This window comes from Theobroma cacao, chromosome 1, assembly GCF_000208745.1.
Source record: "Theobroma cacao cultivar B97-61/B2 chromosome 1, Criollo_cocoa_genome_V2, whole genome shotgun sequence".
NCBI classification, from domain to species: domain Eukaryota; kingdom Viridiplantae; phylum Streptophyta; class Magnoliopsida; order Malvales; family Malvaceae; genus Theobroma; species Theobroma cacao.
The window spans coordinates 32,752,651-32,770,028 of NC_030850.1; the positions used below are offsets into that span (position 1 = coordinate 32,752,651).

At 36.0% G+C, this 17,378-nt stretch overlaps 2 protein-coding genes across 2 annotated transcripts; both read left to right on the forward strand.

The window, feature by feature from the left end:
* LOC18613826 (transcription factor MYB86) lies at window positions 5,660-7,828 on the forward strand. Its single transcript, XM_007051263.2, has 3 exons — window positions 5,660-6,080; window positions 6,203-6,332; window positions 6,422-7,828. The coding sequence occupies exons 1-3, from the start codon at window positions 5,948-5,950 to the stop codon at window positions 7,515-7,517; spliced, it is 1,359 nt and encodes a 452-aa protein (XP_007051325.1). The 5' UTR covers window positions 5,660-5,947; the 3' UTR covers window positions 7,518-7,828.
* LOC18613827 lies at window positions 15,745-17,341 on the forward strand. Its single transcript, XM_007051264.2, has 2 exons — window positions 15,745-16,786; window positions 16,947-17,341. The coding sequence occupies exons 1-2, from the start codon at window positions 15,982-15,984 to the stop codon at window positions 17,030-17,032; spliced, it is 891 nt and encodes a 296-aa protein (XP_007051326.2). The 5' UTR covers window positions 15,745-15,981; the 3' UTR covers window positions 17,033-17,341.

The following is a 17,378-nucleotide window of genomic DNA, read 5'->3' on the forward strand; positions in this document are numbered from 1 at the left end:
TTGAATTCTGGTATCTCACAAAGAAACAAATCAACAACAGAAAATTTTGAAAATAAAAAAGTTGAATTAGGCTGTGAAATAATATAACGGCTTGATTTTGTCATGCATAATAAGTTCTTGTTTAAAAGAAAAGTAAAAAATATACTACAACCTGGGAAATTATGTAGTTTTTTTTTTTAAACATATTTCATATATAAAAACGAGATAATGTTTACACAAGTACTGACTTGAGTCTGTTTTCATGAACAACTCGATTGTCAAAATTAATATTTCTTTAATTAAAAAATAAATTAAATAAAAGTAATTCTATTAAACGGTTATCAGTGGTAGATTTAATATTTTATTTGATAGATGATTAAAGAGTAATCATATAAGATTATCAATTTATATATATCAAATTTTATACATATAATTATAAAAATTAAAAATTGAAAGGTTATGGCCGTCATCTCCGATCACCACCTTAGCTCCACCCTTGATCATAATGACATCTATGAAATGTGAAAGATAATTACACTCAAGTATTTAACTACTAATGATAGGTAACTGTGTTCATTATTTATCAAAGAATTAGATCAGAATTTCTATTTTTTTAATAAGAAAAATGTGAAGATATTGTCCATAAAATTAGAGAGGAGAGCACTAGGATTCCATTTGATTTGTAATTGTCGTGAAATCTTGCAAAGAGGGAAAGAATAATGTACCTAGGGTAAAAACCATCCTACACCATGCATGTTTTCAAATTTGGGCAACCTAATGCATTAGTTTTGAATAATATATCAATCTAAAATATGTATTTAAAGGCATAGTTTTTTTAATTATTATCATTTGTTGGAAAAATTAACCCAATTTTCCATTCCTTACAAAATATAGAAAACTATTTTTCTTTTTGCTTTTTCAACTTTCGGCTAATTTTTTTTTAAAAAAAACAAAATATAAGTTTTTAACTCTCTTTATTAGCCCTTATAAAAGCAAAAATGATACTCCACTAAGTTATTTTTTTTTTCAATCCATTTTCTAAAATTAAGCACATTTTTTAATAAAATTGTAAAAAAACTAGAAGAATGGAAAATGTTTTGCAAATATAAAATGTCCTACTTTCTAATTTCTAAAAAAAGGAGAGAGAGATATATATTTAAATATGTTTTCCATTCCTAACTATTTTTTAGAAAATAAAAATAATAAAAGCGCGCTTCTGAGTTCTAACCACTTTTTCTATCTGTTCTGTATGTTCAAAAATTCATTTTGCCTTATTCTTTACCATTAAACAAGATTTACGAGTTCTAATTTTTAAGTTTAGTATTTTCCAGAGTATATATATATATTAAAAATCTTGATGAATTTGATATATATATTTATATATGTTTATATTTCTCAAAATACAAAGAAAAATATAATTTTCTCAAGACGCATAAACAAATTATATTCGTTTCACTTTTTGTTTCCTGAAAAAAAAAATTTAATAGTAAAATTAATTTTAAAAATAAAATATATAATAAGTTCCATTTCTTATCCCAAGAAAACACTTATCTTTAGATTAAATTAATATAGATTAATTTCAATAGTGAAATTAATATGAGTACGTATGGCTTGCAACTGGCAGATAATACTATACTTTCCTATTCCAGATTACACGTAAAATAAATTCTAAGTATTTCATTCCTTAGCAGAAAACAATCTCAACGTTTGCTCAGGAGCAATATGTCTAATATCTTCCATATAGAAAAAAACTGCAATATTAATTAATATCTGTTTTATTTTTCTAAAATCAGAACCGAAGTGCACTTTTTATACACTGATAATGGGTTTCAATGATACTTTTGTGATTGCAAATTAAAAGATTAAAATTAGAATTTTATTTAACCAGAAAAAAAAAGAAAATGAAAAAGGATTGAATGATGAGTCTGTCGGTGGAGGAGTACGTATGAGCATTCCTAATCGCTACCTTGATGGGTCCCGCACACCTCCTATTATGTGTATGAGCTCCCTCCCTGCCTGATTCCCTTCTGCTGATCTTGACATCTTTTTTCATTCATTGGCTTTTGATTTATGCAAAGTCAAAAGAAAGTGAAATGCTTAACTTAGTCAATACTCCTATATATATTTATATGTCCAAAATAATAAGAAAACGGTTGCCGTATTAACAAAGATGGAAAATTTTCTACATTTCTCAGCTTTTTTAGAAGAAAAATCCATTGCTTGCAATCAGTCACAAATACCAGCAGGAAACAGACATGCAATTTCTCATTGGCCACGTGGAAGACAACCTTGTTAACAAATACTAATTAAATTGCCATATGTATTCCTCTTAACTTCAACTGATTACAAGAAGTTAAACATTATAGTTTTAGTCATGCGAATGGAACCAGTTACTAAGGATGGTTTGTACTAAACGAGGAGCGTGTACCATTGGCTAAGGTGTACTTACTGCTGCATAGAAACTAAGGAACAGTAACGGACAGGGGCTGGGGAAAATGAAAATTTGAAAAGAGAAAAAATAACCATTTAATCATCATCTTCCTGAGGGGTGTCCCTTGCATAATTTTGAGACACTTGGGACCCAGAAAGATGGCGTAGAGATCTGTTATCTGGACAGTGTAGCAGATGCAGATGTTGTGTAGTGCTCAGTATCTAATGGGTCCATTCCTCCCTGGACAAATTTGCATGCACACAAATTGACTCCATCAACTGATTCTCCACCATCTGATGAAAACCTCATATACCCTTTTCGTGTCTGTCTCCATTGATCCCAAACTCCGGTATCCTGCATGGGACCCCTTTAAATGATGGGTCCGACCCCAAATTCCCATGAACCTCTTCATCTGGCCAAACTAGTCATTCCCGAAAAATAAAAATGAAAAAAGGACAGGCATTGTTACCTGAGATAATTTTAACGTAAAGATCATTGAATATTTTGACAGACAGTAGCTTGAGGCAATTATTAGTGTTGAAGAAGTTTATGAATTGACTATATTACACGTCAACGTTTTGGCACTTTTTATTATTATTTCTCGGGAGCAAATTACAACTCGATTGTACAAAGGAGATAAAAAGAAAAAGGATTTTCATTTTAATTCTAAATTTGTCAATTCGATTGAATGTAAACTGGTCCTATGTATAATTGATGTTAAAGTACTGTGTTTGCCGCCTATGATCGATACTTTCTAATCTTTTTATCAAGATTCCCATGGGTTTCACATTTCAATGCGGGCCATGCCCAGTACAGCTAATGATTTGGAATAATTTGATGAATTTCTTGTTATCTTTCCAGTCATATGCTTGTTAAATCATTTAAAAATCTGCAGAAAAAGAAAAACTCAAGGGGGGTCTCTGGGATTTCTAATTTAATCTATCTGTTCCTGATCATCTCTTAGAAATTTAATTTCCCTTTGTCTGTGGCTGGCTAAGAAAAGACCGCAAGAAAAGGTGCAAACAGCAAGGATTAGAGAGTTTATGTTCGAATTGACTAATCAAATTTTAGCAAAGGTGGTCCAGAGCAAGAGAAAAAAAAAAAAAAGGAAATGCATGCACAAAGAATTTGGTTCTGTAATCTGTATTCATATCACATATAGTGTTCCTAGTTTAGTCTTGTATGAATTAAATATATATTCAGCTTTCCAAAGAATTATTTGGCCCATCATGCTGCTATACATCTCTAATCATTAAGATTAATATAGAATTAATCTGTAAACCGAATCCTTTTTCTCACTTATTTTATTGCTCAACTTTGTCATTTTGACACTAAAAATAAGTTTTCTTGCAGAAACTGACTTCATATAGTTTAGTACCGTTATCAGACTTGTGCTATATTTCTTTCTTCTTTTCAGGGTTTGCTTTTTTACATTCATGCTGCTGCATTCGTCAGCGTCTTGAATTGGCAAAGGTTTCCGGTGAAACATATTTCAAAATTAATGAAAGACTTAAGTCAAGTCTTCGCTTGTGTATCCAGGACGGCCAGGTTTTAAACCGAAAGGAAGATGCCACAAAGCCAAGCTTAATGCAGCATTAATTACAAAAGAACTAGCATTTCTGATGAATTTCCCTCACGATATTTTTATGGCAGACATTATCTTTCAAGCATTTTTAAAGTTATTTGAATCTTGAAAAGTCCAACCTTACTGCAGGATTTAGATTCATGAGTAATTTGATATTGACAGTTTTTTCTTTGGTCCCCAAAGTTTATTGTAGTTGTGTGTACCTTCTGCTTTGTAGCTCCACTACTAGAACAGGAAAAGCTATTCTCGTCCTCCTCAGATTCATGATCAGTCGGCTTAAAGTAATAAAATTCACTATTCTTTTTTGCAATGAATGTATGAACCAGAGGAACTTGGTCGTTGCAAATCTTGGAAAATCATATATCTGAACCTCACTCCTTGAGCATACAGCAAAATTTGTCATGTGAACAGTTCTAGTAAAAAAGGGTGATGCAGAAACGTCAGATATCTGTACAAATGGTGGGGGTGCTCAGGCAGTGCTCTGGTCCAAATGGGGTTTTTCAAATAAAGAGACATATGAATCAACACATTGAATCAAATATTCGGATAAAGATTTTAATTAGTTTTGGATTGGAATAAAGTTTGGGCTGTGGGTGGCTTTTCTTTGCTGGTAAACCTCAAGGGTTAGCTTTGCCTGTAGAAAGTCACTGTAGCTAAGAGAAATTAATGCTGTTGCAGTATGTGTTACCAAAACTATAGAACAACATATTTTAGTGGCATGTGTTGGCTAATTTGAATAAATACAGCTATGTAGTCACCTTCAACGTATGTAATTACAAGAAGACACAGCAGTCTGAATCTGTTTCTCGGTTTTGGCCATTGCCGTGTGAAGAAAGCGTTGCCCTTCTTGAATTAATGAGAGGGGGAAAAAGGGGGAAAATGTGAATTAAGTCTTACGTCCCCAAAGTGGAAAAAATTTAGGGAGTAAGGTAATTTATAACAATGAGTGAAATTCATCAGAAACAGGAAAGACATTCTTAATTTACAGAACATGAACAAAATAATTTGTTCTTTCCACGTAATGATGGAACTTTTCAAAGTGATCATGATTTGGAAGAATTGCCCCAAAAAGCTCACAGAGTAAAGAAGGGAGTGGATCCTGTTTCCTTTGAGACACAAAAGTTGTTGTGCATTAAGCAAAGGAATATATAATATCATATATATATATATATATTCCTGCAGAGGGGGAGAACTTTCTGTTATTTTCCATCTTGACTGTGTTGTTGGGGCTGCTTTTGAATTGGGATTTCAGGAGGTGAGCAAGCACATAAAAGGATGAAACCAAATACTGAAAGTCCAGAACCAGTTATCAGACAGAAATTCTATACTTTTGCCTAAGAGTAAAAGAGAGTTACTGTCGGTCTCCCATTAAGTAAAATTTACCATTAGGTTTGGATTCACTAACAGAAGTTAGAAGCATGGGGTGATTATCAAAACTTCTGTTTTTCTCATATAATATCAGAAAAAATGTCCCACCATCCCTGCAAAAGACATTAATTCTCAGACCTTTGATAAGACACATGCAACTCAGACCATTAACTCATCTCCACCTCTCGTCAATATGAGGAGAAGGAATAGAAAAAAAAAAGGAAGGAGGGAAGAAAAAAAATCGAAATAAAGAGGAAAATTTAAAGAATTAATAAAAGGAAGGGGGGTGGGGGAGGGGGCGGTGAGAGAGAAACTACAACACCTTATTGAATGTGACTTTTCTTTCTGGGGAGCCTCCTCTTATATTAATTCAACTCCCTTTCACAGCTGCTACTTCATTTTCTAGCCTCCCTATATCAAAACCCTCTCTCTTTTTCTCTCTCTCTCTCAAATTTTTTTTACCAAAGCATTCCAAAGATACTGTTCAGAACCACCCCTGCTTTGCTGACAGTTTCACCTAGGATTCAGCAAAGTTGCTGTTTTAGGAAAGGTCTCTTCCTCATTGTAATTTGGTCTGTCTCAAAATGGGGAGGCACTCTTGCTGTTACAAGCAGAAACTGAGGAAAGGTCTTTGGTCCCCTGAAGAAGATGAGAAGCTCTTGAGGCATATTACAAAGTACGGCCATGGCTGCTGGAGCTCTGTCCCTAAGCAAGCTGGTAATTTAAGAAACTTTTAACTCCCTTTTCATGTTAGTTTCTTCTTTAAATCATCTGGTCTTCAGAAAAATATATGACAGAGTATTAATGAAATTATTTCCGTAACATGGCCAAATTGGCAGGTCTGCAGAGGTGTGGAAAGAGCTGCAGGTTAAGGTGGATTAATTACTTGAGGCCTGATTTAAAGAGAGGCACATTCTCTCAGGAAGAAGAAAACCTCATAATTGAACTTCATGCAGTTTTGGGTAATAGGTATTCTTTCCTTCTCATGACTTTTTCTCGTTTTTGGATTTTGCACAGAATTCTGTGTAAACATTCTTTGCCTTCTGTTGGTTCCTCAGGTGGTCCCAAATCGCTGCACAATTGCCAGGAAGAACCGACAATGAAATTAAAAATCTGTGGAACTCTTGCTTAAAGAAGAAGCTTAGGCAGAGAGGCATTGACCCTGTCACACACAAACCGCTCTCAGAGGTTGAAAATGGAGAAGACAAGAGTCAACAGACGAACAGCCGGGATAAGGCCTCCGGGGCATCTAGTGAATTGAACCTCAACACCGACAATCTTAAACCTGGAGTAACTTTACATGAACAAAGACCAACGTCAGTTACTGCACATGGTTACCAATTGGAAATGGAAGGCTCTCCCAGCTCCAAGACAATGAACAGCAGCAATAACAATAGCAACAACAACAATTTGATGACATCCACAGCCAGCAAAGACTTCTTTCTGGATAGATTTGCAGCCACTCACCATGAAAGCACAACCACAAACAGCCAGCCTTCTGATTTAGTGGGGCATCTTCCAATTCAACAATTGAACTATGCATCCAATGCCAGGCTCTCATCTACCTCAAATCCTACTCTCTGGTTCACGCAAACTAGCAAGGCTTTCGATATCAATTCTGAATTTTCCTCAAGCGCGATGTCTACCCTTCTCCCACCATTGACAAGTTCATTTCTCTCTGCTCCTGTGGGATTCAAGCCTTCTGTCTCCGTTTCCTCTGATAGCCCTTCGATGCCCTCGTTTACTGTTAATGGATCCCGCTACTGGGAAACCGGTGCCTCCGCCAATAACAGTAACAGCAGCAGCAGCACTGAGCTGCAAAGCAACAGTTCCTTCTTTGAGAATAGTTTCTCCTGGGGGTTGGCAGATTGTAGCACATCAGAGAAAGAGGCTCCAATCCCTCTAATGGAAAGCCAAGCAGAAGAAATCAAGTGGCCAGAATATCTCAATAACCCATTATTAGTGGCGGCTGCTTTGCAAAATCAAACTCCACAATCCTTATACAACATTGAGATAAAATCAGAAACACATTTCCTGACTAATAGTTCAAACAGTATGTGGCCCCATAGCCAACAGCAGCAAGAACCCTTACAAAATTCCGATATGTGTGCTAAGGATATCCAGAGACTTACGGCAACTTATGGACATATTTAGCTTTTGCATTTATCAAAGGACCTCTCTTCTTAGAAGAAAGTAAAGAAGAAGGGGGCTTGAACAAATGCCATTCTCATATCAGGTGTGTACCACAGATTTTTCTTTCTTTCTCTTTTTTCGCCCCCTTTCTCTTCATTCTCGTGTATATAGGTCTGATACAAAAATTTATCACCTCTGCTTTTGGACTATTTGTGAGCATAACAATCTTGTTGTTAGCTTTTTCTTTCTTCTTTATTTTTCCATCTTTTTTTTTTTTTGTGCGTGTGTGTGGGGTAGAACTGCAGAATAAGGCTTGTTTTCGTGGCTTTTTACTCTTCTTTGCCTCGTTGCATATGGGTCATATTTGTGCATTGGAATGTTGCGATTCTATCTGTAAAACAATCGATGAAAAAGAAAAGAATATTTGTTATTCATCCGTGGGGGTTTTTACCATACTTTTGTTACCCGCTTTTAGAACGACACACTTTTCAAATCGAAACACAAAAACAGATGTTAATAAGTTGTCTGCAATCTATCCAAATCGTTCCTTTAGACTGTGCCATCTCCTGGTTTAGATAGTAATTGAAAAATACATGAAACTTGTTTCATCGGCGCCTTTTTTTCCAGTTCCAACACCCTAAATTGGTTGTCTATCACTGTCTTGCAAGGACATAAGATATCCTTATCGCTTTTATAACAGCTTTATCACTTTTCTCCTTTCTCTCCCCCCTCCCTTTAATTTTTGGTGATTTTCGAGTAAATGAATCCATTACTTGGGCTGCCTTTTGCCTGAAACAATCTTAACACCTGAACTACATTTTTCAGTTTGCTTGATTTTCAAGTCTCAAAAGGAATTATAAAAACCCATCCCCACCACTCGCCCTCTCCTTTTCTTTGTCCCACGCACGTACACACCCACGCTCACGCAGATACACCCAAAACTCAATAAGAACATGAGCCTAAACTTTAAGAGAGAAAAGAAGGGTTATGCCACTTCATCGTCAGGTAAGAAAAAAAAAAAAACACCCACAGAACAAATTGAGAGTTATTAACTTTCTTGTCCGTACAAGGGAAAGTGACTCTCAATCTAATAAGGGCCATATATCAGGTGCTGTCTTGTAGCTTCTTTTAAGACACTTACATTATCTTAAGAAACACTTTATAAAGCAAGAAACTTCCAATTCAAGGGAAGGAGAGAAGTCAATCTCGCAGTGAATGCATAAAAAATATATTTATATATTTGCTGACATGGAAAATACATCACCACCGTCCACTTGGCAGCATCTTTGAGAGGATACATTCAACTTTTTATTGTAAAATGGTCCAAAGCTTCAATCTTTGCTTGCAGTAAAAGAACTATGCATTTACGCTTTGTTTAGCTGCAGTTAATGCCGCTTCTGATTAAAGACCAGGCCACTTATGGTCAGAATTACAGGGTTTTTTTTCTCCTAAGTTCTGGAACAAAAGACTAAATGGTTCGGAATCCAATGTAGTTTTTGGACAAGGAGAGATGAAAGAAATGGGGAATATGTCTATGTCAGTTTGAGATAATGAGCTAAGCTAGCAAACCAATTAATGTACTGCTCGTGTAACAATTCAACGCTTACATTATCCGTATATTTTACTTGAAAACTGGAAGTATATGAAAGCGAAGCTGTGTTGGAGGACCCACTGCAATAATTTCTAGTTGGGTGAGTCATGGGGGCATCTTCCTCACGGGCACAACATCAACCCCATGCCCCGTCCCCCAAATGGCATCTGTTATCAGGAAACAATATTTTCAGGCCTGTTTTAATGCAATTAATTGCAGAGACTTAATGACTTCACTGTTTGCCTGATGACTCTGGGAAACTTTGAACTTGTTGTCATGCATTCAAGTTCAAGCATTGCAATCACGCAGTTGCTTGACCATATTCACGAAAACACAAAGTAATCATCTATATAAAGGTTAAAGGTTTTGAAAATTATGTTATTGCCAGTTAGTTAGAGGACAAAAATCAAACCTTCATGTTGATTTTAATTTGGGGTTTGATATCGTTGTCAACAATAAAATAAGCACAAATCCTCAACTCTCAAAGATAGGAAAGTACTAATTAATTTATGTAATCAAACTGTAGCTTAGTCCCCAAGCAATGAAAACAGCACATCCAGCTTCAAACATAAAACAGAAAAAAATTCATTAGTACTAATATTCCTTTAGCAGAAAAAAATTAGGGAGTTATATATATATATATCAATAGTTAGTATATTTAAAGTTTAGCCAGTTCTGGGACTTCAAAAATCTGCAGCATTGCAGGAGAAGACTGGAGAAGAATTTATACCAGTAGTTATACTAAACCAAATTTAGATCAATTTGCAGCCAGCTGATACCATCTTTGTTGAAAAGCAATAGGGCATAAATGCACAGAGTAGAAATAGTTTGAACAAAGAACAGACAGGTTTCAATGTCAAGCCAAGCCCAACCTTGCAAACGCCTAAAACCCAAAATTATGTGCAGCAGAGTACTGGGATGATACTCTAGTCTCCAGCTATGAATTATGAAATGCTCTACCCTTGCAATGAATCAAGACTATGGTGGTCATCAGAGTCTAGAACTCGGGCAACACCTATGCTTGCTTGTAATACATGAAATAGTTTTACTTCAATTGATCAGCAAAAAGGTTCTATATTTTTCTTGATCCGTTAGCTCAGCTGTGTGTGAACAATTTTGGGAAAGGAAGCACCACCAAACTATGCCATACCAATGAAAATTTGGCGGATGAAAGATGGAAAATGATAGCAGATGAGAAAAAAGTAGTAGTTTCCAAGTATACCTGACCTAATAACGTTGACTACAATCTACAAATTATTGGGTTAACCTTTAGGACATGGAAAGTAGGGGGAAAAGGAGGAAAAAGATTCAACAAAACCATCATATTTACTTTGTTCACCTCATAATTCAGCACTTGCCCTTTTCCTGATAATGAAATCTCCTTCATCTTCTGATGCATAGGTGCATACTCCACAAAAATTAAATAACTAGAAGCTCTCCTAAGTTGCTAACATGATGATATTGAGAATGCAGATTTTTATTGACAATTAAACCAAACTTAATTTGTTGGAAAAATATTCATGAACTGGATTTGGTCAATTGAACAAAATATGAAAAAAAATGGCAATGGCAACTGGAAACGACTGTCAAGTTGGCAACCTTTGGTAACGAGGTAGTCTGTCTACAGCATTTAGATGATTAAGCTTTGGACTAGGCTGCATTTAAATAGGGCCAGCTCCATCTCATATCAACCCGGGCCGAAGCTTCCAATTTGTCAGAGACTTTTCTCTGACTGGGTCAGCTTTTTTCAACAGCTGGGCCAATTATGGGTGAAGGTCCAGACCGCCAAGGACTAGGATCCATCTGATGGATCATTCCACTCAAAATATTGCCAATTAGTACTTCAGGAGAAAGGGTAAAAGAAAACACTTTATGACATTTGCATATAACAGATTTACCTTTGCCTATGCAAGTGAACTGTAAAATAATTAAGATATTCATACAGAAATAGAAAATTCTATATTAAATGTTTATAGAAAAAAATATAAATAATATTTTAAATAATTCTTAAACTGTTTAATAAAATTCAAATTAGACTTCATTCTTATATCATCTTTTATAAAGTCCTTATATTTTTATTTTGTATCAAATAAACCATTAAAACTAATCATTAATTAATTATCATTAATCAAAATATAATTTCTCATTTTTTATATCATGTGATGTTGATGTTAAGAGTGAAAATATTACGTGATCATGGTATCATGTTATATTAATGCGTCATGTCATCATTCACTGTGATATATCAAAATATCACATCAACATTATGTTATATAAAATGACAAGTGATATTTTAACTAATAATAACTAATCAATTGTCGTAAAAGCCTATTTGAACCAAAGTAAAAAATAAAAAGACTTAATTGAATGTAATAAATAAATAAATAAATAATAATTTATTTAAATTTTTTAAATAATTTAAAATTTTTTTAAAATATTATACCAAAAAAATTAATGAACTTTCCCTTCATTGTTGATTTGTTACTAAAACTTAAAAGTCGTCTCGATTTTGGAAATTACCCTCCCCTTTTCCCACCTCTTTTGTGTTAGTAACTTTTTTTCTTCTTTGAAAAGATCCCTTTTTCTTTTTAATACGCAGGAAGAGCACTAAATAACGTATGAATTCAACTCCATAATTCAAGGAAATGAAACAAATTTAACTAAAAAAAATGAAACCATTGGACCAATTGCCGACATTTTCATTTCAAAGATTACAAAAAGAAAAGAAAATTAAACTGCTAAAGAACCCTCCAACAAGGGAACCACCTGATATATAAAATGTTTTCCATTTAAATGGTGGGTTGCCTAAGCACTTTCCTTCAAACCTTGACCAGACAAAAGAGGCTGCTCAACTATTGATCTTCTCCCAACTTTTGGTTAGAATTCTATTTGCCTAGCCCAATCGGTTATGAGTCATCAATGGAACTGATTTTTCCTTTTCAGGGACCCTTTAACACGTGATAATGTCTGATTAGTCCATGACTTTTTGCCCCATTCTTCTTCAACCTCTCCCTCATCTTTTCTGTATTTTTAACTCTTTTGTAAATTGCAAAGTAGCAGCATTTGCTTCTCATAAACCACACTAAGCAATTGATTCCATTGGTATGTTCACATCAAGACTTGGTCTCTCATTGGGAATTATACTTCCCGTCAAGGGGACACCAGGCCCATTTACAGTTACTAGAGACAAAAAGCTGTTATTTTCATCAACTCTTGAGGAAATTACTTGCATTATATCCTGTTGTAGGCTGAGAAATTCAGAACACCCATTCCAAATTCCACATTCCACCACCGACTAACCTTTCTGAACCCTCACCTCTGCCTCCCCTTTGGGCCCAAAGAAAATCAGGGTCAAGTTTTAACATTAAATATTAATAGATGGGAAGATATTCTTGCCAATGGACTCTCTCCCTGACCAAACAATGTTTTATCTCCCCAGGGCTTTGGAGCCCACTGCCTATCACTTTCCATCGAGGCACTGCCTCCATTGTCGGCAATTTGTGTAGAATTGCAGCAGTGGCCAAGAACGGGCTTATTCTCTTTTTCGCCTAAATGTAGATATACAAACTTGTTTTTGCAATTTATTGTGTTTTCCAAGTTCATGTGTTGGCAATTTGTTGGCTACAAAAACCTTAATTTGTTGATCCAATACAGGTTGGAGTGGTCAGTAGGTTTATTGTGCAAAACGAAAACCAACCCAAGGAAGGAAAATATTTTTTTCTTCTTCAAATGTCTGGAACGTGGTCCACGTAGCATTTTCCCTACAAAGAAAATAATAAAGGACAGAATAAAACCATGGAAGGAAATGCCTACCCATCCCAACATTATATAAAGTCATTTCACATTAAATATAGACAAAATTTCTCCCTTTTTTGACCCTTTTATAAAGAAGAAATCGTTCTTGGCCCTGCTCTAGCAGCTAGCAGGGAAGTTAACTAGAGTGTTAGAGTAAGCAAGTCCTAGGAACGATTTGACATTTAAGTAACACATTTTGTTATAAAATGCATGGTTCAATGAATCATTTCCAATGCCTTCCCCTCTTTCCTTCCAAAAAAGGAAGAGAATTGTTTGGTGAATAATTGAGATTCTTAAGCTAATAGTATCTCAAAAGCTTGCCACATCTCCCAACCTCTAACTTATCTTCCATAGATTTTCTTTTCTCCTTTTCCTTTTGTTAAATGAATCAAAATGCCATCATTAACTTCTGTCATTAGTTTTGATGTGATGTAGGATAAAAAAATAAGTTTTATTCTTTCATATCGTACCTTAAAAGCGAATAACTTTTCATTGATAATTTTAATCGAGTATAATTTTTTTTAGTTTCAAATTTATTTATAAAAATATCTTTCAATTAATAATTTTATAAATTTAACAAAATTATTGTATTAATTAAAAGATACTTCGATAATTAATCTTAATAAATGTCTCCACAATAAAACCCCGAGAATAATAAAACGATATATCAGCAATTGTAGCAGTGAGCTATCATTTCATTTGTCATGGAGCCAACATAAGGCAAATACGACAAATGGGGTCCACTCCTCCAAGGCTTGATCCAAACCACACAAAATCTAAGGAATGCTCATCACGTAACGTCTCTCAATCGTCCGATCATCCACGTCAGTCTTTTCCCATTATATGGCCAAAATAAAACTCTTTTTCTAATTACTTCTATTTAGCACGTGTAAGCAACACAGTCACTGTCACCTCCACATCAGCCGACCTTTTACCACTGCCTTCTACAAAGCTGGCTTGAATTTTTTTTTTTTAAAAAAAAGGCTACTAGTCAAAGGATCAATGGTCGGTGAGCGGCTGTGTTAACTAAACCCATTAAGCTCCGTTCAACGGAATTAAATAAATTTATCATCAAAATTCAAAATTTTTGAAGATAAAACAGGTGGCTAAAAGAAGTAATTAAATATATTGAATGGAAACGGAAAAAAAATAAAAAAAGAACAAAAAGGAGAAGATAAAGGCCGAGGCAACAGCTCGTGCTGGCGCAGTAAGTGATGTGTTGGGTGCATGATAGGAAGACCACGTGGCAAGGAATGGGCCTGGACAACTGGAGGGTCATTGGTGGACCCCACAGTTGGGCCGCGACGCTTTTGTTTCGGAAATCCACCATTAGGGCATTTGTCGTTTTGAAGCTTTGGGTGAGGAAATAAGGACCCAAAAACGCGGACAGCTGTCCCCTTAAACGCGGTTCCATACATCAGCTTCGATCATCTTCAAATCAAAGACAGTCTCGTGGGCCTGATGCTACCGAACGCCCACTCCCCAGGTCACCCCAAAATTAGCTTATCCATTACCCAAAACACCCTTGTTTTGTTCATTGGTACCAACGTCTTGATAGCCACGAAATCTTTGGATTTTTGGAGGGTAATTTTGGAGTTTGCGTTGTAGTAAACTAGTGATCCATAAAGTTATACAATGTGGATAATGTTTGGATTAACTCAATTTCTTTTTTTTTTTTTTTTGCTTTTACTTGGATATAAAAATGTCTGCATCAGCTTTACTACCAAACTATATGGCAGTAAAACTATAATGTGGAAATTACCATTTATTTAAATACTAACCATATAGAATAATAACATACGCGGAAAACACACGGTTAATCAAGTGTCAAAGTCCGTTCAAGATTACATTAATTAACCAAGTAAAAGCGAGTAATCTGTAGAAGTTTACTTTGACTTGTTTATAACTCGAAATTATTATAATTTTAAGCAATTTTATGACTATGGTTATGGTTGGAGCGGAGGGGCATTTGCCACATTGGATCCTCACCTTACATAGTCAAAATGTACTGTGTACTGTCGAATGGCGTAGAGATGAAACATTACAAACGTGAACAATTTGTCCAGACGAAGAAAAGGAGACGGAACTTGACCCTCTTAAGGAATGCATGTCGATTTCTTATTACGAGGAGAGGGACCATATGTACAGTACTATCAACAGAGCTATTAATTGAGACAATATTTAGGGTTTAGTACAGTTTCGATATTTCATTTTCAAGTGTTTCACTAATACATGAATCAGTGAAGTACAGAGTGAATAAAATTTTGCACGCTGGGCAGTGAAGCTTTCAGAGTCATTTTCCAAGGATGTTAATGCTAAGTTAAAAGGGAAAAAGAGAATGAGAAAAAAAAAAAAAAGGTTAGATTGGAGCATCGATTGAAATGAAGAAAGAGTATAGTGATATCCGCAAATGGCCTAGGTTTTGGGTCATGGTGCGGGCAGGTCTCAATCTTTGTTTCCTTGTTAACACCTAGTGAGTCGTGAGTCGCGACCCAGCAGCGGATATCAAATGAGTGCTGTGTTAGCAGCAAAGGAAGATGTCTGAAGCTACGTGTCCTGAAGTGAGTGGTGTGGGACACTCCCCTCTTGAGCTGATTCTCTACGTCATTTGTCTCAATGTTGCCGTGTGGATTTCTTAATCATTATTAATTAACCAAAAGGAGGCCGGATCAGAAACTTCTTACCCAACTGATTTCATATTAAGATTACCATCCCACCCTCTTTTTAATTCTCAACCACCGTCAGGGTAGCTGGAAGGATGTGAATCAAGTGAGGGAGTGAGTGAGGACTTAAATGGGCATATCTGGAATTTTAAGGCATGAACATTTGCTATAAATTTGGTCGTAGGAGGATTGATTTGGGTTTACCTTTTGCCTTATCATGAAATGAGAAACGAATGATTCACAAAAGCCCGAACGCCACAGCTTGTTAATAAGTGCAGCCGCTCTTTCTGTATTCTCTCTCTCTCTCTCTCTCTCTAATCAATTATCGTTTTGATATACAGAAAAACACTTTACCTTCTTCACTCATTTGGTTTCTTTCTCGTTTCTTGGAGTTGCAAAATCACAGGAAAGAAGAAAAGGAAGGAAAAAGAAAACTATGGCATCAGATGAAAGTATGACGGTTGTTTCTTCTATGCATGAAGATGAGTATGATGATATTGATGTTGGGTTTGATCATGATCATGACCAACAGGCTCATCCACATAACTTGTCCAGGCTTTCCATGTGCACTAGTTCCATGTACACCAACGAGGATGATGATGATGATGATGATGATCATATGGGGATGTACATGTCGAGATTGTCAATTGAGAGCTTTGATGCGGATGTTGATGAAGAGTTCTCTGATGAAAAAGAAGGCAAAGAACTGCTCGAACTGTCATCCGACTCTGACAAAGAACCTAGTTGTTACTCTCTTCCCGCCACGCCTCCTCGTCGGAGGAATAGAACTGGCGTGTTGTCACAGCAGCTGATGGGAGCGGTCAAAGATTATGCAAGTGAAAATGAAGCTCAAAGGGGTAGTTTTGGAAGGCCAAAGGGGAGCAAGAATTTGAGGAAGAGGAGGATTATAAGGGAAAGATGGGGAGATAAGGAGAGTAAATGTAGCAGCAAAAAGAAAGATGGGGATTTTATGTTTGGGGGTTACAGCAATTACAGTGGAAGTTTTAGTGGGGAGAGTGAGGGGGGTAGTGCGGGTTTGGTGGTGATTACCAGGCCAAAAGGAGGAAGGAGATCGTTGTGTATGGACTTGGAGGAAGTGAAGGCGTGTCGGGATTTGGGGTTCGAGTTGGAACATGAGCGGATGTTGGAGATGCCCTGTCGTGTTTCGCTGTCAGGCTCCACACTTGATACTAGTAGCGGTGGCAATTCTCCCATCGCCAACTGGCGTATCTCTAGCCCTGGTTAGTCAAAACATTGCCACCCTCTTAATTGCCTCTACTTTGGACTCTTGTTTTTTGGCCTAACAGGGAACTAGAAATTTCTGATTCTTGGCGATTTGTCTTAATGAAAAGGCTAAGCATTTTCAGTGCATCTGATGGGATCTTTACTCTGAAATTTTAGGTGATGACCCAAGAGAGGTCAAGGCTCGGCTCAAGGTGTGGGCGCAAGCAGTGGCACTTGCATCAACATCTAGGCATTGCAGCTGACAAGCTACTCTCAACTATCATCTACTGTTTTTGGTTTTCCAGTTTTTCTGTTTCTTTTTTTCTCCTTCGAAATCCTTTGGTGGGATGGGTTTGATACTTTTCTTCATCTTGCTTCCTGGCAAAGAAGCTTTTTTCCAGAGGTTTCATCGACCTTCTAATCCTTTGCTGTTGGCATTTAAGAGCTTCCAGGCACCTTTTTTGATTACTCATGTACAGCTTTCCGCTTGTAAATATAACACGGGTGGAATATGGAGCCAGATTATAGGCTTATTATTTCCGAGGCTAAGCATATTTCCAGTTCTTTGCTCATAAGTTTTTCTTGTTCGTCGTCAGTCTTGATTTGGGT

Excerpts from the sequence above, each read along its gene's own strand:
- LOC18613826 (XM_007051263.2), top strand. The coding sequence starts at position 5,948 with ATGGGGAGGCACTCTTGCTGTTACAAGCAGAAACTGAGGAAAGGTCTT. Across the intron at positions 6,081-6,202 it reads CTCTGTCCCTAAGCAAGCTG|GTCTGCAGAGGTGTGGAAAG; the intron begins GTAATTTAAGAA and ends CCAAATTGGCAG. Across the intron at positions 6,333-6,421 it reads CATGCAGTTTTGGGTAATAG|GTGGTCCCAAATCGCTGCAC; the intron begins GTATTCTTTCCT and ends TTGGTTCCTCAG.
- LOC18613827 (XM_007051264.2), top strand. The coding sequence starts at position 15,982 with ATGGCATCAGATGAAAGTATGACGGTTGTTTCTTCTATGCATGAAGAT. Across the intron at positions 16,787-16,946 it reads CTGGCGTATCTCTAGCCCTG|GTGATGACCCAAGAGAGGTC; the intron begins GTTAGTCAAAAC and ends CTGAAATTTTAG.